The sequence below is a fragment of the Phodopus roborovskii genome, unplaced genomic scaffold, assembly GCF_943737965.1.
Source record: "Phodopus roborovskii unplaced genomic scaffold, PHOROB, whole genome shotgun sequence".
Lineage (NCBI taxonomy): Eukaryota > Metazoa > Chordata > Mammalia > Rodentia > Cricetidae > Phodopus > Phodopus roborovskii.
In genome coordinates, this window is record NW_026126588.1 from 19,672,527 (window position 1) to 19,698,096 (window position 25,570).

Below are 25,570 nucleotides of genomic sequence, written 5' to 3' on the forward strand. Positions count from 1 at the left end.
TGGGCTCCAGAAGGGAAAGGGGCAGGAGCGTGGCAGGCTGGCACATGCGTGGGGTATTTATAGCAGAGCCAAGTGTGGCTGGGTTTGGCAGACAATTACTAAACACAGTCGTGGAACAGGTTCTTAAGAAAGCTCCTGCTTTCCCTGCAGAGAAACATCCGGCAGCTAAAGAAAGGGTCCCAGCTCTGCCTGGTGGAGGGGCTGCTGCCAGACGCAGGGTGGGGGACATCTCAGACTCTTCAAGGAAGTTGGGATGTGCCATCATCTGGAGAGCAGTCTAACACACGACACTTTCATCGCCTCCATCTAGTCATCACCCTCCCAACAGGAGTCATCTATGATTTGTGTGGCTCTGTCCCTAGAGGGCAAGGACGTGCTCACACAACTAGCAGCACTGTCCACCACCACCACCAGGCCCAGTACAGGCACAAAATGGACTCATGCAAAATAGACCTTAGTGGAAACTATGCAAAATAGTGCTTAATGCTGGGGTATAGCTCAGCTGGTAGTTTGTCTAGCAGGCATGAGGACCTTGGCAAAGGGAGCTTTCCTTTCTTTTCTTTTTTTGACAGTGAAGTTTATTACAGATACAAATGGTATTTTTGAGACAGTCTTACTGTGTAGCTTTGTCTGGTCTGGACCTCCTCATGTAGATCAGGCTGGTCTTGAACTCATAAAGATCTGCCTGCCTCTGCCTCCTGGGACTAAAGGATATATAAGGGTTTTCCACTTTAAGGCAGACGTACTGGTGTGGACCTGCAATTCCAGCATGCTAGGAGGCAGAGGCAGGAAAGCAGCCTTGAGTTCAAGGCCAGCCTTGTATACATAGAACATTCTAGGTCAGTTAGGGCTATATAGCAAGATTCTGTCTTTAAGGCAATGGTCTGGGGTGTAGCTCAGTTGGTATAGTGCCTGAGACTATCATTCAGGAAACCCTGGGTTTAATGCCTATCTCTAAGCAGAGCCTGAAAGGTATGAGAGCCTATCTCAAAACACCCAAACAAACACACCATCCTCTCCCAGCCCAACAACAACAGAAAACTGGGTTTGTCTGTGCTATAAGCACTGGCCAAAGAGATTTGAAGAGAGAGAGATCGGAGTCTGGCTGAGCAGTCTGGGACCCACCAGTGGGAGGGGGTGGGGTCTGAGTAAGTGGCAGAACTCTTCAGCCCTGATTGTCCGGATACCCTGAGCTCTAAGGCGGGAAGGCCACAGTCTGTGGAGTGACCCTTGTTCTCACAGGTCGCTAGCCACGGGTGCTTGTGTAGTAGTTCCTGCCTTATTGTGCAGTCAGATGAAAGCAGAGAGAAGGCAGAAGTCAGGAAGGGGAAGGGGCGCTACACACCTCGGGCTGTGCTGGAAGGGCCCCTGCGGATACAGGGCAGGGTTGTAGGCTCCCAGGCTGCGGAACACCTCCTTGACCTCTTGTAGCGAGGGGCACCACAAACGCATGTCCTCATCTGCAGAGACGAAGGAGGCGGCGTTAAGATTGGGAGGAGAGGGTGGCTCACACTTGTGCCCAGGGCAGTGCCCAGCAGTCTTCCCGCGTCCTCGCAGCAGGAGCATTGACTGCACAAGGGAAGCCACAGATGCTCTGCTTTTCAGGGCCTCAGGGGACTTCTGGGGCTCCCGTGTGGCCTCCCTACAGGCATGGGCTGCCTGCATGCGATGGCCGCGCCTGACTGTCCCGCTGGGTTCAGTTGCTCAGGAGACACAGGTGCAGAGCCCCTGCTCCCCACACAAAGGCTAATGTCCTTTGGTGCCCACGGCTGCCACACTGGTTTGGTTGCTGAGCCCCTGGGCCACCAGGGGCTGCCTTGGCTCTCTTTCAGAGGGAAAAACTGTATCCTCAGTGTTTTCTCCTGTCAGACCGTTTAAGGACATGTTCAAAAAACAACACAAGACATGGCTGACCAGTGCTGCGGGGGGCCCTTGGCCCTTCCTCCACACCCTCCCTGGGAGGCCTAGGTTCGGTCTCTGCCCTGTCAGTATTTCTCTGTATTATCTGTTAGTTTACTTGCTTCTGGTCTGCCTCTCCCCAACAGTGTACAAATCTGTGCCGGCTCATTTCTGTAATCCTACCACTTGAGAGGAGGCGGCAGGAGGGTTGCTGTGACTCTGAAGTCAGTCTTGACTGCAGAAATGACACCATCTCTCAAAAATAAAAAAGAAATAAGATTAGAAATACTGTAGAGGAAGGGCCATATCTGCATATCCTTCCAGGGCCTAGGGAAGGATATTCATGGAAGAAAGTGAATGAATGAATGATTGAATGAATGAATGAAGCGACTCCAAAACAGCATGACTAAGCAGTTCACAGGTAAAAAGGAAGCTGTAAACAGCCCCAAGATGAGCAGCTGTGGAAAAGCCACAGGTGTTCTCAAATGTTGAATCGAGACCTTGGAGGCCTTCACCCTAACGTGAAAAGTAACCAGTGGAGGCCTCATCCTCTGTCCTCTGGGAGCACAAGTCCAAAGGCCCTCGGTGTCCCTACAGAACTCCCAGGACGCCTCCCAGGGAGGTGCGGAGCATAGTGGGGTGCAGGGGGGGGCTCTCTGTACCTGCAGTCCTGCACTTGGAGGCACAGGCCTGGTCTACAAATAAACAAAAACAGAGGGCAGGCAAGGTGGCTCCCCAGGTAAAGATGTCTGCAGCTAAGCCCGACAACCTGAGTTTGACCCCCAAGACCCACTCGGTGGAAGGAGGAAGCCAGTTTCCACAAGCTGTCCTCTGACCTCCACACCTAAACCATGACGTGAGCACACCCACACAAAGAAATACACAAAGAAAGAAAGATGTAATGAAAAGGTGTGATACGGAATTGAACCTGTAGATGACCGCAGAGGGCAAGGGAGGAATGGCCCCAGTAATGGTGGGGAACCCACCCCCAAGAGGTACAACCCAGAAAATCACATTAACAGGGAAGAGCATGGTCAGGCCGCCGCAAGGGGAATGGCAGGGTCTCCTGGGCAAGGAAAGGGAGCCTCCTTCCCCAGAAGTTTCTGCAGGCCACACCATCTCCCGTGCTGGCAGAGAGCCCGACCGGGCCCGGGGTCTTTGAAAATTTCCAAGGCCCTTGCTTCTGTGGGCATAGGGTGTCTCCCTCCCCGGCAACGTATACAGGTCAGGAGTAACCAGATAAGTGATTAGACTCCTAGAGGAGGAAAAAGTGTTACCCCCCCCCCCACTCCCCCTGGGCAACCTAACAAGTCAGAGGGCGGTAATGACAGCCCTCACCTCCTCACAAACAAACTGGGAAGAGTAAAGACTCCAAAAGGACAATGTGTTTACCTGGGCCTCCGGGGGCCTCTGCACGTACATGCCGCACACGTGGGCGGGCGGGAGCATGAACTTTCCAGAGAGGGGAAGAGAATGGACCGAGGGCGAGGCCCTGCTGGGCTGGAACATCCTGCCAAGCCCTCAGAGCCCCAAGGGGATGTGTCCTGCCCCACCTTAGCCCACACAGGTGCTCAGGGCTCTAAACCCCTCTGAGGGCAGCAGAGTTAGGCTTGGACCTGGGAGCAATATCCCTCTTGTCCCCACCCAGTTGTAATTCCCCAACACAGTACGAGCAGATCTGAGGTGTCAGCACAGTTTCAAAGGAAGGGGGCCCAGATGTCGGGATAAATCAGTCCCCATCAACAGCCCTGGAAGTTCTTGGATGACAGGAAAATACCACCCAGAGCCCATAATTAAGGCTTCCTAAGTAGGCCATGCACTCAGCTTTTCCTCAGTGTGGTGTCCCAGATGAGGGATTTCTGGCCGGCTGACACACAAGAAAACGCACACTTGCAGCCTCCAGGCTCTGTCTCTCTATCTCTCTCTCCACACACAAGGCAGTCATTTTAGGTGACTCCCAGAGTAGTACTCGGGCCCTGGGGCTTCTCAAATGCCAGCGTGGGCAGCTGGGCTCTGCCAGAGGCCGGGACTGGAGGCAGCCCTTTGAGGGGCTCTCCTGGGATGGAATGTGCTTTGAAAGGAAAAAACGCTATCTGGCCCAAAATAAAAGTGACTTTTCCGTCTGTGTCATGGCAGAAGCCCGGCACCGGTGACACAGAATGAGGAAACCACACGTGTCCTAAGCACTCTTGCAGCTGCCGGGCCAGCCCCAGCAGTTGTGAGCCTGGCTCTGGGCCCCTTTCTGGGCCAGCACAGACAGGCCTAGAGTGAAGCAGACCCTCTCCTCTTGTCCCTGCTGTCTCCTAACCCCAGGTCAGGTGTCTCATGAGTGCCACCATCTCAGCCTGGGTCCTAGTTCTCTGAGGTCCTGGATTCCTCGGGAGAAAAGGAGGCGCCTGGAAGGGGAGGAAACTGACTCAAAAAAAAAAAAAAAAAGGGAGCGCCATCCTCCATCGGCAGGGAGTGCAGCTTTACAGAATCCAGGAGGAGGAGGCCAGGACTGCCTTCCTTCCCATCCCCGCTGGCTTCCACTGCTTAACCTCCCCCTGCTCTTTAGTGCTTAAATTAAACTAGTTTCAGTATCGCTTGCTTTTAGTCAATTAGCTTCAGCTTTAGTGACTGCAGTGTCTATTCACTCAGCAACTGTTAGCTGAGCATGGAGTGGGTGCCGTTGTAAATGTTCCCGAGATGGCAGCTTGGTAGGAGAGTACCCTACCCGTGCACAAACGGGAACCAACTGGGGCATGAGATGCCAGGTGGCTAAGGTGCACGTAGGAAGGGTGTCCAGGGTGCGGTGCATGCCCGAGGAGTCATGGTGACAGAACAGGCCCAGAGACCTGAACTCACCGTAGACTCCAGAAGGAAAGGATCGGTGTGTGGCTCTGGGATGGAGACGGGCATACAGGCAGAAGAATGCCCAGAAATGAAAGGCAAAGGGAAGTCGCTGCTTTTGACAGGCTCACCTGTCATCGAAGGGATCTATGAACGCAATGAAGATGGAAACCCTTCTTTCAAATGAGGACTTTAGTTTTTCTCGTTGTGGTCCTGGAGATGGAGCCCAGGCCCTTGCACATGCTAAGCACATGCCCCACCATTGAACTGCATTCCCCGGGGCTTGAGTTCATATTTTAAATCCCTGTACATTTCATCACTCCAACCACAGTGTGAACCCCGGGTACAGCCGCTGTCCCCAGGACTCACACTGCCTCTCCTCATCCTCCACAGAGCCTGCTGTCCTTGGCATTTCTCCCCGCTAGGCTTGAACTCATTCTTTTCCAGTCTTCCTCTGAGACGGGTGTCACCAGTGCCCTAGGGTGACCTGGAACTCTCAGCAACCCTGTCCCACTCTCCCAGTTCCCTTTCCACCCCCCCCCCCCATTGCTCTCTCCCACCAATCATAGCCTCTGAGTTACTGGGAATACAGGTATGAGCCAGTATGTGCTGCTCTTTGGAACTTTCCATTTCTTCTTTGTCCTTGCAACCAGCTCCAAGAGTGCTTTTAATTTCACTCTTCTCCCATTCATCCTGAGTGGAGGCTCTCCCTTATTGTCCCTAACAACCTCCCTACCTTGTGGCCCATCCGGCCTGCCTTCCTGGCATCTCTGTGGGCCTCTGGCCCGTTTATTCATGGCTCTGCACACAGCATACGTGATGGAGCCCCCAGGCCACCTCTCCTCTGCCTTCTGTAATGCACACCACTGCCTGGTGTCACCTAATACTAGAGTATTCAAGGTCCCCATCACTCAGACTGCACTGTGCCAGACCATAGAAGCACTCACTCTGGCTAGAAAAAACAGACCCAGCAACACACAAACCCACCTACGCTGAAAGTAGCTTCGAGCCTGTTTCTACAGTGAAAAAGGCCTGACCCCACTGTCTGTATTGCCCATTGTTCTGCCCTGTCAATCCCAAGCTCAAGGTCACCTCATGGGCCAAGAGGACAACTACAGGCCCAGTACCACATCTCAGCTCCAGGAATTTACCTTTCCTTCTTAAATTCACTGTGCAAGATACAACATTTTCATACATGTGTATCTGTGTTACACACACACACACACACACACACACACACCCTAGATCTGTATGTGAGAGGAAACGTATTTGTCTTTCTGAGTCTGGCTTAATTCAACATGACAACCTCCAGTTCTATCCATTTTCCTACAAAGTGATATAATTTTATTTTTAATCACTCTGTAGAGCAGGCTGACCTCCAACTCACAGAGATCTGTCTGCTTCTGCCTCCTGAGTGCCAGAACCAGAGGTATGTGCTACCATATCTGGATGTTCTTTGATTTGTTTGTTTTGTTTTTTGGAGTTGTTTTTGGAGACAGGGTTTCTCTGTATAGCTCTGTAGACCAGGCTGGCCTTGAACTCTCGGAGATCGGCCTGCCTCTGTGTTCTGAGTGACAGTTACCCTGACTGGAGCGAGGTGTGACCACAGCTTTAAATTTTGCATCTCTAATGGCTAAGGTCACTGCACTTCTTCTGGGGGCCTTCTGTCTGATCAGGTAGCTGTCTCCTTACTCTGCCATCTGTTCTGGTTTCCCTCTCTCTGTGACAAAACACTGTGCCTGAAAGAAACTTAGAAGAGGGAAGGGCAAGCTTGGACTATCTACAGAGCTGAGTTCCAGAACAGTCAGAACTACACAGAGAAACCCTGTCTCAAAAAAAACAAAAACAACAAACAAAATCCCAAAACAACAATAACAAACTTGGAAAAAAAAATCCTTCAACAGGCAAGGGGATAAATGATGCTATGTCCATATAACAGCGTATGCACCAATAATATAAAACGAGAAATGGGGGGGGGGAATGCGTGCAAGAGCCTTGAGTGCTTATTGCTGAATGTGACAGGAGCCAATATGTAAAAACTACAAACCGTTTCTGCTTTTTGTTTTGCTTACCAAGACAGGATCTCTCTATATCAGTTGTCCTGGGACTTTCTCTGAGGCCAGGCTTTGCCTCCCGAGTGCTGGGATTAAAGGTATTCATTGTAATGGCAGGCATCAAGGATGCTTAGGGGTTAGAACACATACTGGGCAATTTCAACTTTGACATTTGACTAGGGAGATACGTAAGAGCACAGAAGTTGCCAGACACCGGGTACCAGAAGTGAAAACACGCCCCCCTCATACATAATGTGCTCAAGAACAGGGTGGGATGTATGTAGCTCAGTGATAAGGCCTTTACTTAGAGTCTCTCTCTCACATACACTCTCACACACTCACACAACACACACACTCACACAACACACACTCTCACACACACTCACACACACTCTCACACAACTCACAACACTCACACACTCACACTCACACACTCACTCAGTCACACTCACACAGCACACATACTCACACTCACACAACACTCACACACTCACACACACACTCACACACACTCACACACATTACTGCCACCTTTCTTCCACTCCCAGAAATCAGCTGAATTAATCTGGGGTGTGGCTTAGGTTCGGAAATTAAGAAAAATTCCCAAGAGTAGGTTTTTGTTTGTTTGGTTTTTAGGTTTTTCGAGACAATGTTTCTGATGGGAGATGTCATTCTGTATGTGTTTCTCATACTGGTTAATAAATAAAGCACTGTTGGCCAATAGGAAAGCAAGATAGGAGGGACTAGGAGACAAGGAAGAAGAGGAAGTAGTAAGGCGGAGTCAAGATGGAGAATCTGGAGAGACTAGAACCGCCAGCCGCCTCTCGCTGGTAAGACCACGTGGAAATACATAGAAATGGGTTAATAATTAAGACAGAGCTAGCCGATAAGAAACAAGTAACCGGGCCGACAGCATTGTATCAAATACAGAGTCTCTGTGTATTATTTGGGGCTGGCATGGCGGCGGGACAAGATCAGGCGGCAGGCAGAAAAACCGTATTCCTTACAGGTTTCATTGTGTAACCCTGGCTGTACTGGAAGTCACTCTGTAGACCAGGCTGGCCTTGAGCTCACAGAGATCTGCCTGCCTGCTGAGTGCTGGAATTACATACAGGCTTGTGCCATCACTGTCTGACTTTGATTCCACTAAAGCAAATGAAAGCCGCAGCTGTCGTTTCAGAGCAGCGTGTGGGGCGTCTTTCACACACACTGGCACTTTGGGGGGACAGCAGCTCCTAGACACCAATTCTCCTTGAGTATCCAGAGCTCCTGCTCTATTCCTGAGTCCAACTGCCTATGGCCCAGGAAACAGGGGTCTAGTCACTAGAGCCCTGTCAGGCTACAGAGGCATCAGTACTGGTTAAAGCTTTAGCAACACAAAAGAATGGTTTTGGTCAGAGGCAGAATCTTGGGGGAGCTACTAGTTCCCACTGACTGAGAGATTTAAAAAGCCAAGAGTTAAGGGGGATTAGAGAGATGGCTCAGTGGTTAAGAGCACTTACTGCTCTTCCAGAGGAGAGAGTTTGGTTCCAAGTTTGGTTCCCAACACCCACGTCGGGTGGTTCACGACCACCTGTAACTCAAGCTCTAGGGATCCGATGCTCTCTTCTGGCCTCCTTGGGCCCCTGCATTATATGCACACTTATATACACACAGGCATATACACACAATTTTTATTTATTTATTTTGGTTTTTGGAGACAGGGTTTCTCTGTTTAGTCTTGGCTGTCCTGGAACTCACTCTGTACACCAGGCTGGCCTTAACAAACATAGAGATCAACCTGCTCTGCCTTCTGAATGCTGGGATTAAAGGTGTCCCACCACTGAGAGACTCAACAATTTTTTTTTAAAGACAGGGTCCCTGAAGCTTGCTCTATAGACCAAACTGACCTTAGTCTTAGAGATCCATCTTCCTCTGCCTACTAAGTGCTGGAATCAAAGCCTTCTGCTACCATACTTGGCTCCTTTCATATTAAAAATCCTGAAGAAACAGGAATATTATATACATAATAAAAAGTTTAAAAAAAAAGAAGAAGCTAGAAAGTCAAATGGCTGTCCTATCAAAAGCATATTCAATACAAACACATCAAAATTCCAATATCAGTCTTCACAGAAGTAGAAAAAAAATCATATTTATTGCAGCGCAAAAGATCCCAGATAGACAAAGCAGTCCTGAACAAAAGTGTTGGAGGAATCCCATAGCTGGTTTCAAGGTACAATATGGAGCCATGTAACAGGGGTACTGGTATAAAAACAGGTACGCACATCAACAGAACAGAACAGAAGTCCAAACAGAAACTCATGTAGGTATAACCACCTGATGTTTTGACAAAAATGCTAAAAATACTCATTTGTGCTGGGAAACTGCATATTCTCACGCAGAAGAATGAAACTAGATCGCTATCTCTCACCCTGGACAAACATCAACGGCAAAGGGATCAAATACCTTACTTTAATGTAACACCCAAATCCTAAACAACTAGAGAAAAACAGGGAAACACTGCAAGACATGCACATCAGCAATAGCTTCCCGGGAGCCCTAGTTACTCAGGAAGCAAGGCCAACAATTGACCAACGAAATTTGTCATGAAATTAAAAAGCATCTGTTCAGCAAAGGAAATCTGTCAATCATGAGAAGAGGAAGCCCACAGAATGGGTGAAAACCTCTGCCAGATACACATTGGACAAAGGATTAAATTCTGTTAGCAGAATATGCAAAAAACCAGCAGGGAAACAAGACAACCCCATTAAAAACAGAAGCTGTGGAACTGAACAGAGAGCTCTCAAGGGAAGAAACACACACGTCCAATAAACCTCTTGAAGGGTGTTCAACATCTTCAGCCATCAAACAGAGCTCAAGCTAAAGGTACTCTGAGAGCCCATCTCACCCGGGTCAGAATGTCTCTCATCCAGAAAACAAATGGCCGGGGCCAGGGGTAGCGGTGGCCCGCGTCTTTATTCCCAGCATTGGAAGGCACTGCTGGGTATATACCCGAAGGGCGCATGTCTTCCCTCAGAGACAGCAGTCTTCCACGGTCAGTGCTACTCTGTTCACACACCAGTAAGACAGCTCATCAGCTAACTGGTGAATGGGCAATCAAAGTGTGGTATTATCAGCACCGCAGAATTGTTCGCTGTGATTAAATAATCAGAACTGCAGGAAATGGAGTTAGAAAATATGAAAACAAACAAACAAACCCAAAAAACTAATGGCCCAGGACCTGAAAGACAAATGCCACATGTGGATCTTAGCTTTGAATTCTGAACTTTCTGTGTTTACTTGAAGTGAATGTGTATAGAGGCCAGGACAGTAGAGAGGGGCCATGAGAAGGGGCATGGCACGTGAGCAGAAGTGGGGACTACTGGTGTGGGAAGGGTTAAGTTGGGAGGGGTGGAGGGAGGTGGGGAGAAGATGGGGGAGGAGCCTAACCAAAACTAACCATGTAGGAAACCCACTACTTTACAAGCTAATTTTAAAATATATTAGCGGTGATGAGAGAGTGCCTGCCTGACTTCCTGAAGCCCTGGGGTGGAACCCCAGCACCACATAAACCGAGTGTGGCAGTTCATGCCTGTAACATCCACAGTGAGGACTGAGGAGGTGACAGGCAGCAGAAAGGTCAGCAGCACAAAGTCATTTTTGGCTGCATAGTGAGTTAAATGCCAGCCTGGTACACAGGAGACCCTACCTTGAAGAAAAAAGAAAACAGAAGTCCCCAACAACATCAAGTCACAGAAAGTATCTGGGTAAAGACTCTCAAGCTAAAGACAAATCTTCTATCATTGCCTGGTCCCTGTGTCCCTCTAAGAGGCTGGTCCCAGGGAAGGGGTAGAGAGCCTCAGAAGGCAGGGATGGAGGGGTGAGGGAGATGACCGCCAAGCTGAGGCAAAGCACGGTGACTGTCCAAATAGTCCAGCTGGGCCCACAACCCTGACCTTTGAGCACAAAGCCACATCTAGAACTTGGCCAGTGCTCCCACGTCCACAGCTGGAGGACCTTAAAGGATGTCCGTGGCACGTGATGCTTGGGTTAAACTCATTCATTAGATAACTGCCTAAGTCTTGTAATGTGCCAGGCTCATATGGCTGCTGGGAACCCATGTTAAATGTGGTGGCACACACCTTTAGGCCCAGCACTGGGGAGGCAGAGGCGGGTGGATCTCTGTGAGTTCAAGGCCAGCTTGGTCTATAGAGCGAGTTCTAAGGACAGTCAGGATTATTTTATAGAAAAACCTTGTCTTGGAAAACAAAACAACAACAACAAAAAATTAATTAAGCTTTAAGCACTCAACAGCCTTTCCAGCCCAATGTTCTCAGCTCCTTTCACAATCCTGAAAATAAACCTGCCAAATCTGTCACAGCAATAGTCACAGAGCCCTGGGGACCAGGGCAGGCAGGCAGGCAGGCATGATCCTGATACCAATTTCTGTCCTGTTTTGTTTGCTGTTGCTGTGATAAAACACTGACCCAACAATTTGTGAAGGAAAAGATTTATTTAGCTTACACTTTCCCATCACAGCCTGTCACCGAGGAAAGCCAAGGTAGGAGTTCAAGTAGGACAGGACCTAGCGACAGGAACTGAAACAGGCCATGAGGAACTGTAGTCCTTACAGGCTCAGTCAGCATGCTTGCTTGTGCAGCCCCCAGGGGCCCTGCCCACAATGAGCTGGGCCCTCCCACATTAATCGCTAACCATGAAAAAAGCCCGATCATATATACACTTGCCTACAAGCTAATCTGTTGGAGGCAATTCCGCAATTGGAGTTCCCTTTTCCTAGATGCTATCTTGTGTCAAGCCAACCAAAAAAACTAACTAGTACATCCCCCAAAAACTCTTAAGTGATAAAAAATTATAAAACAACATAAAAAAGAAAACAAACAGGACAAGAATAAAATAAAACTTGGTAACACCACCACCTAGACAGCCCCATGTCACTTTTTAAAATTGCACTTACTGATTTATTTATTTGCAGGGACTGGTTCTCTCCTCCCATAGGTATTCAGTCCTGGTGGCAGCACCTTTACTCACTGGGTATCTCAACAGCCCTCCTGTTGTTAAGTACTCCCACCCTAAATTAATTAACGCACTGGAGAAAGGTGCCAAGTAGACCCAAGCCTTCTCCATCCACTCCGGACAACCCATCCTGCTTCACACACGCATTGTAACAGTTCCTTTCGATTATTTCCAGTAGCAAAGTTAATGTGCCATCCAGATGTTTTGTGTGTGCGTCTTTACCTGTCACATAAGCACCCCTGAAATTATCTCCATGTAAAGCCCTGCTTTCCTAGGAGCCTGAAGTTTTATCCTTTGCGGTTCTAGAAAGACCACAGCCACACAGGGGCTTTGTAGATCAGGATTTCTACAGGGTGCTGGGATGAGCCACTGCCATTAACATTTATATTTGCATTTTAATTCGACCTTTTTAAAAAACAAAGTTAACTAGAACAGAGACTTGTCCCCTGAAATCTTAGCCTCTCCAAGAGGCTAAGGCTGGACACTCACTTGCGCTCAGGGCTCAGGGGTTACGGGCCAGCCTAGGCTACATGGCAAGACCCAAGTGTTGTTGTTGTTGTTGTTGTCATTTGTTGTTTGAGACAGGGTTTCTCTGTGTAGCCCTGTCCTAGAACTCACTCTGTACATCAGCGTGGCTTCAAACTCAAAGATCCACCTGCCTCTGCCTCCCAAGTCCTGGGAATGGAATCTTAAAATAAGTAAGTTTTTAATTACTACTCTAGAGCAGAGATTCTCAATCTGTGGGTCTCGACCCCTTTCACGGGGGTCACCTAAGACCATCAGAAAACACATATGCTTGCATTACAATTTGAAACAGTAGCAAAATTACAATTATATGCAGCAACAAATAATTTTATGGTTGGGGTCATCACAACCTGCGGAACTGTGTTAAAGACTCAGCACTAGAAAGGTTGGAAATTACTGCTCTAGGGTAAATGGCTGCAATCTCACTGCAGAAGAAACTGAGGCGGGAGCATCGAGAATTCATGTATGGAAAAATCATGTATATATCAAATACTTGCTTTTAAACAAATTGCTTTATGATTTGTTATCAGTAAAAGTTTTTTTTGGGGGGTGCACCGGTTAGATTTTTCAGGTCTGAGACAGTTTCACGTAGCCCAGGCTGGCCTCAGATTTGCTATGTAGCCAAGGATGGCTTTGAACTTCTGAGCCAGCCACTAAGCACTGAGATTGCAGGTGTGTGCCACCCCTCCCCCCTTTTTTCCTTCTGCACTGGGGATCAAACCCAGGGCTTTGTACTCTACCCACTGAGTGACATCTCAATCGTGAATCCCTTTTCCTAACAAGGGACTCTCTGAACACTGTCTGGGAGTCATGCAGAGACGCTAGGAGAAAGGAGGAGGAAGAGGAGGAGGAGGAAGAGGAGGAGGAAGGCAAGAAAATGCAAGAAGCAATGGTAGACAGCGCCTTCGCCTTCGCCAAGGGAGCCTCTAACACCCAGTAACAATAGTCACAGAGCCCTGGGGACCAGGGCAGGCAGGCAGGCAGGGGAGGATCTAGATACCCTGCTTAGGAAAGTGAACCGATCTGTGCTTAGAGCTGAACTTCTCGCCCACTCTCAAAGTATCCGAAAAATGTCCTGGCCAGGGTCCTTCTGTCTTCTTACAGCCCCCTCCTCCTACACAAATATGATAGATGCTGGGAGAGAAAGGACTGCGTAGTAAAAATGAACCACATTGTTCTAGAGCTGGTGGGAAAGGGCCTGCGTGCCATTTGTCCCTTCTCTGGAGCGTCTGGGTCTCTAGGTGGGGAGAGCAGGGATTTTCATCCACAGCATTCAGTGGTCCTGGGGCTGAGGTAATGCCCGGTCCCACACCTCTGCCAGCACTAAGACCACTCAGCAAAACACATTGTTAAGCAAACATGAAGTCATTACTTCCAAACAGTTAATTGCACAAGGAATGTTTGCTTTCCCAACCAAACTCTACCACAAGAAAAAACAAAAAAACACAAGAATGACTTCAGTTAATAAACAGGTTTGGCAAGGCTACAGGCAGAAAAGCCTCTCATGTTTTGTTAAGAGTGAAAGTTTCAAAAGGGAAGTAAAGAAAACGATCCTACTTATCATAGCATTGAAAGAATAAAGTACTTAGGGGATACATTTTAAAAGTGATTCTATTTATTTTTACTTGTATATGTATATGCAAGCCTGTGTGAGTTTTAGGAGCTCATGGGTTCCAAGGGTGTCTGGCCTCCAGAACTGAAGTTATTGGCAGTTGACTGCCTGAAGTGAATGCTGGGAACTGAGCCTGAGTCCAGCTGTGTCCTCTGGAAGGTCAGTAAGAGCTCTTAGTTGCTGAGCTGTCTCTCCCACCCCAGTACTTAGGAATAAATTTAACAAAAGAAGCACAGCTCATGTACATGGAAAGACATCCCATGTTCATGGACTGGAAGACAAGATTGTTCCCATGGTGCTGTGGTTTGCACGTGTCCCCCAGTGTTAGAGACCTGATTCTCAAAGCCACCGTGTCAGAGATGGGCTCTTCAAGGGTGATGAAGTCAGGAGCAAAGAACTCTTAGGAATGGGCCAATCATCTGGGGAGGAGCTTCCCCCTGAAAGATGAGTTCAGCTGCCTTCTCCCATACAGTCTGGATGCCTTCAGTGACCTCGTGACACAGAAGCATGGGCCTGGCCAGAAGTGGCCTTCAGGGTTAGACTTCTTCAAAACAGTGAGCCAAATATATGTCTATTGTTTCCACATCCTGCACAACACAAAACAGACCAAGGCAGATGGCAAGCACTGTGTGGCTGGCTACAGACCGAACACAACCAAGAATAAAAACTCCAGCTGTTACTTTTCCATAAACTGTCAGGGCTCCCATGGCGGCGCCTCAGATGAGAGGGTGTGTAGTGAGATCTTGTATGCAATTTTCTCTCTGAAATCCTAATTTTCTCACATACTTTTAATGCTTATTGTTGTCTTTCCCTAATGCATACCTTAAAACTTAAAAATTTTACTTTAATATTGATGTGTAACTTTTCCACAAGGAATAATAACGATTCCTAACAGCAGTCTTTGAACTCTCCGAAAAGAAGATGGGGCCCCACATCATCGTTTCCACTTGACTCAACCTGATGCATCTGAACTACAAACATCACCCTAAAACCGGTTTGAGACTGTTTTGCTCGAGACAACTCATGACTAGCTAGCTGTAATGGTGCACCTTTTTATTACACCCTGGCCAGAGTTTCAAATAGAACTACAGTCAAGAATTTTCTGCCACACAGTGACTAGCTACATATGTCACAGCCAGTTCTGTTGAGAAATTTGGTTGCTAAAAATTTTCTTCCTACAGGATCCATTGGAGCAATCATCGTCCCATTTCAGCAGGAAGTAATCTTAAGATAACGACGCCCCCTTTCCCTACCCTTGGAATTTTGGGATAATAGTCATCGTCTTTGGGTTGGTTTTAGTTATTTGGGATTGGGTGATGCTTACACTCGGGTTTATCTTTTAGACAGGAATAGGGAATGGTTGGGAAAGGTATGGTTTAGATGGGATATAGGTAGATTAGCTTATTTTCTTGAGAATTTGAGTAAGAATGAGATAGTATTTTACAGCTTACATTGTTGTGTATTCTTATGTGGTAAGCTATGTAAAATTAAGTTTATATTTTGTTATATTGTGTTAAATATTTCCACTTACACTGTTTTATGCACATTATTTTTTTACCATATTCTATGTATGTATACTTTTCTTGTATTCAAGACATTTTGTATATTGATACAATTTGGGATTTTTATCTTGCTGCCCTTTATAGTTCTACCTCTTGTCTTGACACTTATACTCTACTTCTATTTTAGAGATTTACATGTATGTATATGTAAATAGTTATATTGTTTAAGTATTTGTTCCTGCTTTACTCAGGGAAGTTTTAATCAGTCTTTTTAGCTAAGTTCCCGAGTATTACAGATTATCTTCACTCACATTTCCTGTACCTATGAGATTAGTCAGATATAGATGCTTAATCTTCAATCACTTCATAGACATGCAGAACATGGCATTTAAATGTTTTAATATTAGTACTTCATTGACATGAGGCACTGTTGCTCCTGACAGCACCGTGCACTTTCCCGAAAATATGTTGGACACTGTTGTTGCTCCTGCTGGAGTTCAATCTCGCCTCAGCTAATGGCCTGTTGGGCATAGAATTGCCCCCACCTTGGCCACTGATTTGGACATGCAGTCCTATGTGCTTGCAGGAGACAAATATATAAGACTGCTTGACCTTGCCAAGTCAGGGTAAGACAGCCATTCTACCTCCCTGCTGTTGTTGTGGTCTGTCAAGTTCTCTTGGCCTTAGCCAAATCTGGGTGTACCAACGTTGCTGTGAGACCTAGGGTGACTGTTCAGGTGGCTTGCTGTTTCTGTCCTTGCTGCACCTTTTGGAAGTTGTCCATCCGCATTTCCTGTCTACTCTAGTATTGTTAATTTCCTTCTCAGGTCTTGATGAGGTTGAAGATTAAACTATCACAACTATTATTCTCTCTTCCTAGTTAGATATATTAGGTACTAGACTTACGTTTTCCAGCTTAGGACAACTCTATTGTAAACTCCATTATGCCCTCACCCTAGGACTAGATATGTAGGTCATTTTGTTCTCGATTTTCCTTTTCTTAGAGCACACTTGTTATTCACTGTTTTGTATATAGTTTTGTATTAAGCCTAAATCTTTTCTTTAGACTAAAAGGGGAATTGTAGTGAGATAGTCCTTCTGTGGCACTGACCACGCCCATTGGGGGGTGGAGCCATGGGTGGAAGTGACCTGTGGAAGGAGGTCGGAGGGGGCCAGGTAAGACGCTCTCTTGCTGGCGTGACTCGGACAGGAGAGCATCGGGTGGAATTTCCTGGCGTTCATCTGTCTAGGTTGTAAGTTATTTCTCCCTGAATAAACATCTATTCGGCCTATTTGTTTATCCTGATCCTTATTTACCGCGATAAGGGTGGGTGGGGACCCTGAATGGCTGCAACCGTTTCAGGGAGGGTAGAAGATGGACGCAAGTCATTTCTGAACCCTACAGTCAGCCAAGGGTTTGGACCTGCCATAGGGCAAACATAAACCAATGAGGGAACAGGGATTCAGAAAGAGACCCCTACAGCCATCACCAATTGACTTCCAAAAAGGCTGCCAGGACAATGTCGTAAAAAGGGAATGGTTGGGACGACTACACAGCTCCAATAACAGGATGAAGCTGAGCTGGGCGTCGTTGGCGCATGCCTTTAGTTCCAGCACTTGGGAGGCAGAGGCAGGCACATCTCTGAGTTCAAGGCCAGCCTGGTTTACATAGTGAGTTCCAGGATGACCAGGGCTACACAGAGAAAACAGATCTCCAAAACCAAAATAAATAAATAAGTAAATATGAAGCCAAACCTCTGTCTCACACCTTACATACAGGTGAGGGAATTCAAAGTGGATCAACTGGCCTACACTTATGTTATTTTATTATTTTGTTTAATAGGCTGGCCTTGAACTCAAAGGTCTGCTTATCTTTGCCTCCTGAGTGCTGGGATTAAAGGCATGCACTACCACATCCTAGATTTATTGGTATTTTTTAAGACAGGGTCTCACTATGTTGCCTGACTGACCTGAAACTCACCATGTAAACCAAGCTGGCCTCCAATTCATGGAGATTCTACCTGCCAGTAGCACCCACTTGACTCAAAAGGCCCAAATTTATGATTGACACAGAGAAAACCGTTAAAGAAACCATGGTTGTCAGGATCAGGCAATGGCATGTCTTAAATTTAACCCCAAAGCATAGTTAGAAGGGAAAGCAAACCCAACCAGAATGAAAGCTGAGAGTGTGGAGTTGGGCTGGGGCGGGGGGCGGGGGGGCTGCTCAGTGGACAAGCCTGCCTGTTCTGTAAACACGTGGACCCGAGCTGGAAACCTCAGTACCCACGGGAAAAGCTGGGCATAAGTATGTGTGCTTGTGACCCCAGCACTGTCTGGGAACCTACTGGACAGCCAGTCCAGCCCAAATGAACTGTTTCAGGGTGATAAGGCAGAATAAAGGAGGCATGAGCCTTGAAAACATTTTGCAAGAAGCCAGAGATAAACACCACAGATTGTGTAATATTATGTATACTAGCCACTGTGGCACTAAGCATTTGGGAGGCAGAGGTAAAGGCAGGGGTTAGTCTGAGGTCAGCCTCATCTACACAGCAGGGACCAGGGCAGCCAGGGCTACATGGTGAGATCCTGTCTCTAAAGAAAAAGCATTCAAGGCTAGTCTTAGATACACAGACTAGTCTGGGATGCATAAGATCCTGTCCACAACAAAAACAAAAACAAAAAAGAAACCTAACTATATGTCAAGTAGGCAAAGCCTTGGAGCCAGGAGCTAGATAAAAGGTTGCCAGGGACTGGGGAGAAGGTTGTCCTGGGAAGGGTCTGCCTGCCAATGGCTATACAGTTCCTTTGGGAATAACAAAGCATTCTGTAGTAGACAGCACAGATGGCTGAGCTAGCTAAACGTGCACCTACACCAGCTAGCAAGCTCCAGGTCCCTGCTGACTCTGCCTGACCTACTTCAATGATGGGTTGGGCTGTGACCTACAAGTTTAAGCAAAACTTCCTCCCCAACTTGGTTTTGGTCAGTGTTTTATCCCAGCAACAGAAAGGAAGGAAGGACACTTGAAAACGTCCAGATTTGACAGTGGCAGGTTTGTGGGTGGCTGTGCTGAGGGCCACACCCCTTCTTCCTTGGTAAGGAGGCATTGTTTGGGCTGCTGTCTGCTCAGGACAGCATGTCTGCCCCAGGGGTAAGAGCTAGGCAGGCCTGTGCCTTCCCAGAGGAGCCCAGGGAAGACTCAGTAGCAGCCAGGTCTCTGAGCCACAGTCTGCAGAAACAGCTCCAGCTATTCCAGCAGAAACCAGGATATTTACTGCCAGAGGCCCTACAGAGGAGGCTCATTTAGCCAGAGCTAAGGGTGCCTGTGTCATCACAAGCATTTCCGGAAAGAGATCCGAGGACATCTAGCATTTGCTGTTTCTTTGTACCTTCTTTATTGTTACTGCCCTGCCAACTTTGCCATGAAAGGAGCTAAATGGCCAGATATTAGAGGCGCACATACAGGCTATAGTGGTAACTATGCTCAGACAGTGTAGCCACCCTTGGAATCCTGGGGGTTGGTTCCAAGACCCTCTCCCCAAATCAGAGGCTCTTCAGACCCCTTCTACAAGATACCACAGGACTTCAAAGAACACACACACACACACACACACACACACACACAGTACTTCTTCTCAGCCTTCAAATCATGTACCTAGTCCACCCCTTCCTGGTCTTCAGACCACCTTTGGAGCCCCAGAATACTTAACACAGTGGCAAGGCTGTGTAAACAGAGAGCTTTGTTATACTGTACTCTTTGGGAACTCATTCTAAGAAAAAGAAGACAGAGTATCTGAAAAGAGTTTAGAAACATGGGTTTCTTGGGTCTTGTCCTAGAGGTCAGATTTGTGAGACTGAAAATTTCACACACGGCCAAGATGTTCAAGGGACACTGGCAGCCACAAAACACGGCAAGCGGCCTTTAAGCTGTGGTCCAGCTCTGCACAGTGAAACAAGGTGGGCAGAATGTCCTATTGGCCCAGCGTGACGGCGTCCGCCTTTTAACCCCAGCAAACTGGATTCAGAGGCAGGTGGATCTCTGTGACTTAAAGGCCAGATTGGTCTACACAGTGCATTCTGGCATAGCCAAGGGTATGTACCCAAACTGTCTCAAAAAATTTAAAACAAGCAAAAAGTCCTTGTCAGCCGGCTGTGGTGGCTCACACCTTTAATCCTAGCACTTGGGAGGCAGAGGCAGGTGGATCTCTGTGAGTTCAAGGCCAGCCTCGTCTACAGAGCCAGTTCCAGGACAGGCTCCAAAGCAATACAAAGAAACCCTGTCTCAAAACCAAACCAAACAAACAATCAATCAAACAACCAAACAAAAGGTCCTGGTAAAAAAAGGAAATGCAAGTTGCAAGTTGGCAAGGCTCAGGGGGTTAAGGCACTTGTCACCGATTCTCAGGCAGCCTCTGGCCTCCACTAGTGAGCTGCAGCATGTGTGCAAATGTATGCACACACACATCAAGAAAGGGAGTGTGCGTGATTGGTCTGAAGGAAGGGTGTCCCTTATAGGCACAGGCATTTGGACACTTGGTCCCCGGTGGGTAGTGCTGTTTGCGGGAATAACACAGCTTTGCTGGAAGAGGCCATCACTGGGGGAAGGAGCGGCCTCACGCCATTTCCAGTTCACTGTCCGCTGTGTGCCTGGAGTTGAAGATGTGAGCTCTCAACTGCCGCCATGACAGACTCACCTCTCTGGAATCATTAGCCCGAGTGTAACTTTTCCATAGGTTGCCTTGGGCATGGAATTTAATCACATCAACAGGAAGATAAACAGCACACACACAAACACAAATGCACGCAGAGCAGAGGCCTCTTCTTGTGGCCCGTGTTTTAACTTTGCCTTTTTAAAATTTGAGTGCTGGGGATCAAACTCAGGTTTTGCTGCGTAGGCAGGCGCTTTATCACTAAGCACTGTCTTTTCAGCCTTTTAGCCTGTCTCATGACAACATGTAATGCATGATGATCCTAGGGCAGCCATTGTGGACCCATGAGGTAAAGCAGCAACGGAGAGGGCAGGCACAGAGTGGAATATGCCACCAACCACCCGTGGGTTTCCTGTCACATGCCACTAACAGTCCAGGTGGAGTTTAATGCAAACATGTGTGGCAACAAGAAGGTGTGTATGATGTCATGCACTGACCCGGACCACGACTGCTGTGAGTGGCCCCTCTAGACAGGACAGGCACTCCATTTGGGGCTCACTCGGGCCCCAGACAAGTGAGTGTGCAATCCTGCCCTGTGCAGTTTCCAGAGCTGGTCAAAGGCTTCTGGAGTCCTGGATCCTGCAGGGGCCAGCCACACCCAGCTGGAAGTGCAGCCCCCTCCTCTGCTTGCTTTTTCTCGGATGCTAGGTGCTGGCTCCATGCCCTCCCCTTGGTCATCAGCCTTCTGAGGACAAGGGCTGGCCTGAGTCATCCTGTTCTTTGCTCTCCACCTGGGCCCACTCCAGACACCCATGAGTGGACAGTGAGTATCCCCTGAGGTACAGACTAGTCCAAGTTCAATCCTAGCTGCTTCTCAGCACGTCCTACCCTTTGTCTATCAGCCTACCCTGGAGTGTTCAAGCCTTTAACTGCCATCACAAGACTGAAACTGTACCTAGTCCCCTGACTCGGGAAGTGGCCTGGGATAAAGTCACTGCATAGGACCTTCCACAGTATGGTCAATCAGCACACACCCCAGTGAACAGGAACTAACCTGTGGAAAAGACAGGGGCCAAGGAAAAGACAGGGGCCAAGGCAAGGCAGTCTTGCAGTTTTGCCTTGAGCTCTGCTGTCCTCACAGAGGCCCCCAGGGCCTGCAGACTGTACGTGAACCCGAGAAGCAAGGCCTTTTTTTTTTTTTTTTTTTTTTTTTTAGCCATTCCGGATCTAACTTAACCTTTGATGTGTACCCTGTGCTGGGGTGCAGCTAGGCAGTGTGAGGCTCTGTGCCCCCCTCAACATCTGCCTGTACTCTTCATTGCTGGCCAGCTATCACCCAGCCAAACATGCTGAACAACTCACTGCCTTCTCTCTTCTCAGCCCCTGGTGGCTACAATTCCATCAGTTCCCCTCCTAGAGGGGCTACGCGCTCTCTGTCCTTTTGTTAATCTTTTATTTCAGTTAACACAAGGGTTAGGGTTCATCTCTATTGCAGCATATGTCAGGATTGATTGCCTTCCTTCCATTGCATGCCTATCCTGTCCATCATATGTATGTATTATAACTCATCACACACACACGTCATATGTTGTCTATCTATTCCTCTGTCAGGCATGTAGGTGTGCACAAAGCTGCTTACATTAGTTCTTTCATGTCTCAGGCCTGACTCCCTCCGAATCAGTGGGGATACTGACCTCAGACAGGGAATTCTCCAGGCCAGGCTCTGTTCTACTTGAGGAGGCAGAACCCCGGTCTGGGCTCAGAGGTGACCTCTAAGGACACACTCTGGACCCAGGGAAGCCAGAGTGAAGGGCCCATAACCCAGGAGCTACTTTGCATGCCTTCTGATTCGGGGAAGGGCGAAGGGTGCAGGAGGCAGGCATACCACAGCACGGAGAAGGGCGGACAAGGCAGGCCTCTGTTTCCAAAAGGGCAGGCATGCTGCAGAGGCGGCCCTGAGGCCGCAAAGGGCAACACAGGCCACAGGGGCAGAGGTTACAAAAAGGAAGAACACGCCTGGACTGGGGGCTTCACAGAAGTCCTTAGTGAGGGACCCATGGGGGTGTCTGGAATGCTCTGATTTGACAGATGGCCCTAGCTTGGCAACTCCTGAAGCAGAGGGACACAATGCGGATACTCAAAGGGCCGGGAACTCTGGCGTACCAGGGGCTACAATCTTGGCCCTCAAGCTGTGTGTTTGCGTACTTTGGGGTAAAGAGTAATGGCTGGACAAAGGCGGAGTCCAGTCCTCCCAGAGTCCCTCTCCCAGCCAGCTCTAAGCAACTTCCAACTGCTTACATAATATTTTTTGGTGCCAAAGTGTCTAGGTTCAGGTACCAAATGATGACAGCAGGGGAAGGTGTAACCACTAGCAAGACATGAAATGCTTCTCTGGAATGCTGAGTCAAACATACCCAAAAATGTCATGGCCAAGGTACAGACAGACGGGGACTGTCACTCAAGGAGCCGTCAGGAGCGCATGGGGGTGGAGGGGCAGTTCTGAGGCTTCCTCCTTCCAGGTGATGCCAGCCCAAAGTGCTACTCTCTGATGTCCTGTGGCTCTCCTCCCTAGGGCCTTGGAAGAATCTGGATAATGAGCTGTCGTTTTGAGTCAGAGCCTGCCTGGGGCAAACCCACCATTCTGGACAGAGTAAGGGTCCCAGGAGGTTGTGAAGTCAGCCTGGGTTTGGTCACTGAGAACTGGACCCACAGCTTGGGAGAGGTGCCAAGGAGCCTGTTGGCTCTGCTTATCACTAAGACTGGAGCCGGAGCCAAAGATGTGCTGCCTGATGCTTCCATCACAGGTGATGCAGTCCCCACAGCATCCTGGGCTGGGGTGGGGGTTGGGAAACAGGCTCCCGTGTGTGAGCAGACACCCTGCACCCTGGTACTTACCAGGCTGACGGAACAGTCCATCTATGCTGAGATCCCAGAGGAGAACAAAAGCTCTCGAAGATGTTTCTGGAGGCCATGTTAACAACTAAGAAGAACACAAAAATAATTTATTGCAGAGTAATAGTAGCAAGACTTCATACAAATATATTTTTTTTTTGTTTGTTTGCTTGTTCTCAAAGAACCTCAGAGGCGGGATCTCATGTAGCCAACGCTGGTCTAAAATTCACTGTACAGTTAAGGATAACCTTGGACTCCAGGTTTTAATGCCTCCATCTCCCAAGTGCTGGGATTCTAGGTATAAACCAACAGGAACAATCTTATACATGTATATAATACTATGTATTAAATATATCTCATTTAATGTTTCCAAGTCAATAGGGTGGAGGGCTACTGTCATCATTGTTGCTTTACAGATGCCAAGACTCCCTTCCTCCTGCCCGGAGACAGCAAGCAAAGCGGAAGCCTGTATCTGGAAGGTGATCTTACAGGCTATGCCCGGCTCGACACCCCCATCCTCAACTAGGACAATTCTCACGGGTCACCTGGTTCTAGAGCATAGCATATCCCCGGGCCCTGCTCTCCATCCCTACCACACAATGAGGGGACTGCTGGAGCCTGATTGTAATGTCTCCTGCTCGATGGGGCCTACGGCTTCTCTCCCTCTCAGCCGTGTTAAGGGCTCCTCCCCTGTATTCTAACCTCAGATCTAAAAGCTTTAATGTCTACCAAGACGATATAAATTCACTGGGATGTAGTTGCACCTGTCAAGAGTGCCAAGGCCTGGGCTGTTTACCTGGAGTGTGCAGTGTACCCACAAGAGGCCTGGGAGCAACAAGAGGCAAAACCAGGACCTGCCAAATCCCAGTGACAACAGGGTAGCTTCCCCCCCCCTCTCTACTTTGTTTGTTTGTTTTCGAGACAGGGTTTCTCTGTGTGTAGCTCTGGATGTCCTGGAACTCGATCTATAGACTAGGCTGGCCTTGAACTCAGAGATCCATCTGCCCCGCCTCCTGAGTGCTGGGATTAAAGATGTGCCCTACCACTGCCTGGCAACATTAGGGTATCATTTCCAAGGCAGTGGCCACCTGAGCAGATGTGGTAACTTCTAATTGTCACTTCTCATTTAGAATGAATCCCAGGGTCGCCTGGATAGCCTGAGACCTGACCAATGGAGCTAATTTTGCTTGGACAAGGTCAGCTACAGCCTCCCATTCCTATGTGGGAATGGGGCCTGGTGTCATTCGGCCATGTATCTAGACATGTGAAGGAAGTCTGCCCTGAGCGTCCATCCCTCTCTGTGTCTGGTTCTCCTCCTGCCTGAGGTCTAGGCGTTTCTGACCTCCCGTGAGAACCCTGCAGTGGGTTTAGGGAGACAGAGGCACGAAGCAGGACCTGTGCCCTTGCTGTTGTTCCTTGCCCAGACCCTAAGCAGAGCTGGGGCTGCAGGAGGGGTCAGGCTTAGGACCAGACCCTAGGACTTTCTCATTTAACCCACACTGGACTGCTGGATCCACCACACAAAGCTGACACCAAAGCCTCGCCCAAAGTGATGGAAGGCAAAGCCACAGGGCCTGAGTCTGCCTCCTCAGGTCTCAACTCCTCCCCCTGTGCAACCCCTCTTGGTGAAATGCAGGTAGCACAGCAGATGGAGATGCTTCTCCACGCTGTGCAGGCCTGAATTCCAGAACCCAGTGGAGACGGAAAAGGGGGGGTACTTGTGTGACCCTCTGTGGGCGACATCTTAGAGGGTTCTTTGTGCCTCCTAATGGCCAGTTGTGTGTTTTGTCCTACTCTGTGCAGGGAGCAGGGAGAAACTCACTGTGGGCACAGAATAATGGCTGACTGTTCCCAGCCCCGACCGCCCTGCAGTCCCAATCCCCACACCAGGGACTGGGAGCAGCAGAGTGACAGGTCCCAGGAGTCCAGCACCCTTCCTCTCCAGGACAGTAGCACACAAGGGTCCCGGGAGAGTGCAGGGAGCTTTATCTGGAAGGGAGCCAGCCCGCCAAGCTTGAGAAGTGCCTGGACACTCTACCCTGCATGGTAGCCCTGATCCACAGCTGGGCTCCAGGCCTCAACTGGCAGCTCTGGCACCAGCTGGGACTTGTGAGCAGCCCATCCCAGACAGGGGCAGGTCTGGGCAGGGGCCAAGGCAAGGCAAGTGCAGGACCTCTGGGTGGCAGCAGTAGGTCCCGGGCTGTCTGCTGGCCTTTCACCTACCAGAAGTTTACAAGCCTTGACGCAAAATATTCCTCCAGGGAGGAAACTGGGGCCACCTTCAGCTTCACAGAGCAGCAAACCAGACACTCCAGAGTCTATAGCAACGGACTCTTGAGCTCTGACCTTCAGGGCTGCAGAGGGGCCTGGGAAGCCCCCTCCAGCTGTGCCCCTGGGATGAGCCACTTCATGACCCTGATAGTAGGAGCAGGGGGTGTGGGAAGGCAAGGGGGAAAGGTGGTGTTTATGTGGGCAGTCTTGTTGACTAGAATGGACCCAGTCACTCAGTTCGAAGCCTGTTGAGAACAACTCCAGGCAGCTCAGGAAAGGCACACCCCTAGAGGCATACAGTCTCCGGGTGCCGGGCAGATACT

General features: G+C 48.8%; 1 protein-coding gene across 1 annotated transcript in view; it reads right to left on the bottom strand.

Annotated features, from left to right (window-relative positions):
- Positions 1 to 25,570, bottom strand: part of Fam178b (family with sequence similarity 178 member B) — an 84,568-nt gene that overhangs the window by 37,256 nt on the left and 21,742 nt on the right. Inside the window, exons 6-7 of the mRNA XM_051204576.1 lie at positions 22,980 to 23,064; positions 1,346 to 1,460 (exon numbers count right to left, since the gene is read on the bottom strand). Coding sequence (XP_051060533.1) covers positions 1,346 to 1,460; positions 22,980 to 23,064 — 200 coding nt within the window. The remainder of the gene's footprint in view (positions 1 to 1,345; positions 1,461 to 22,979; positions 23,065 to 25,570) is intronic.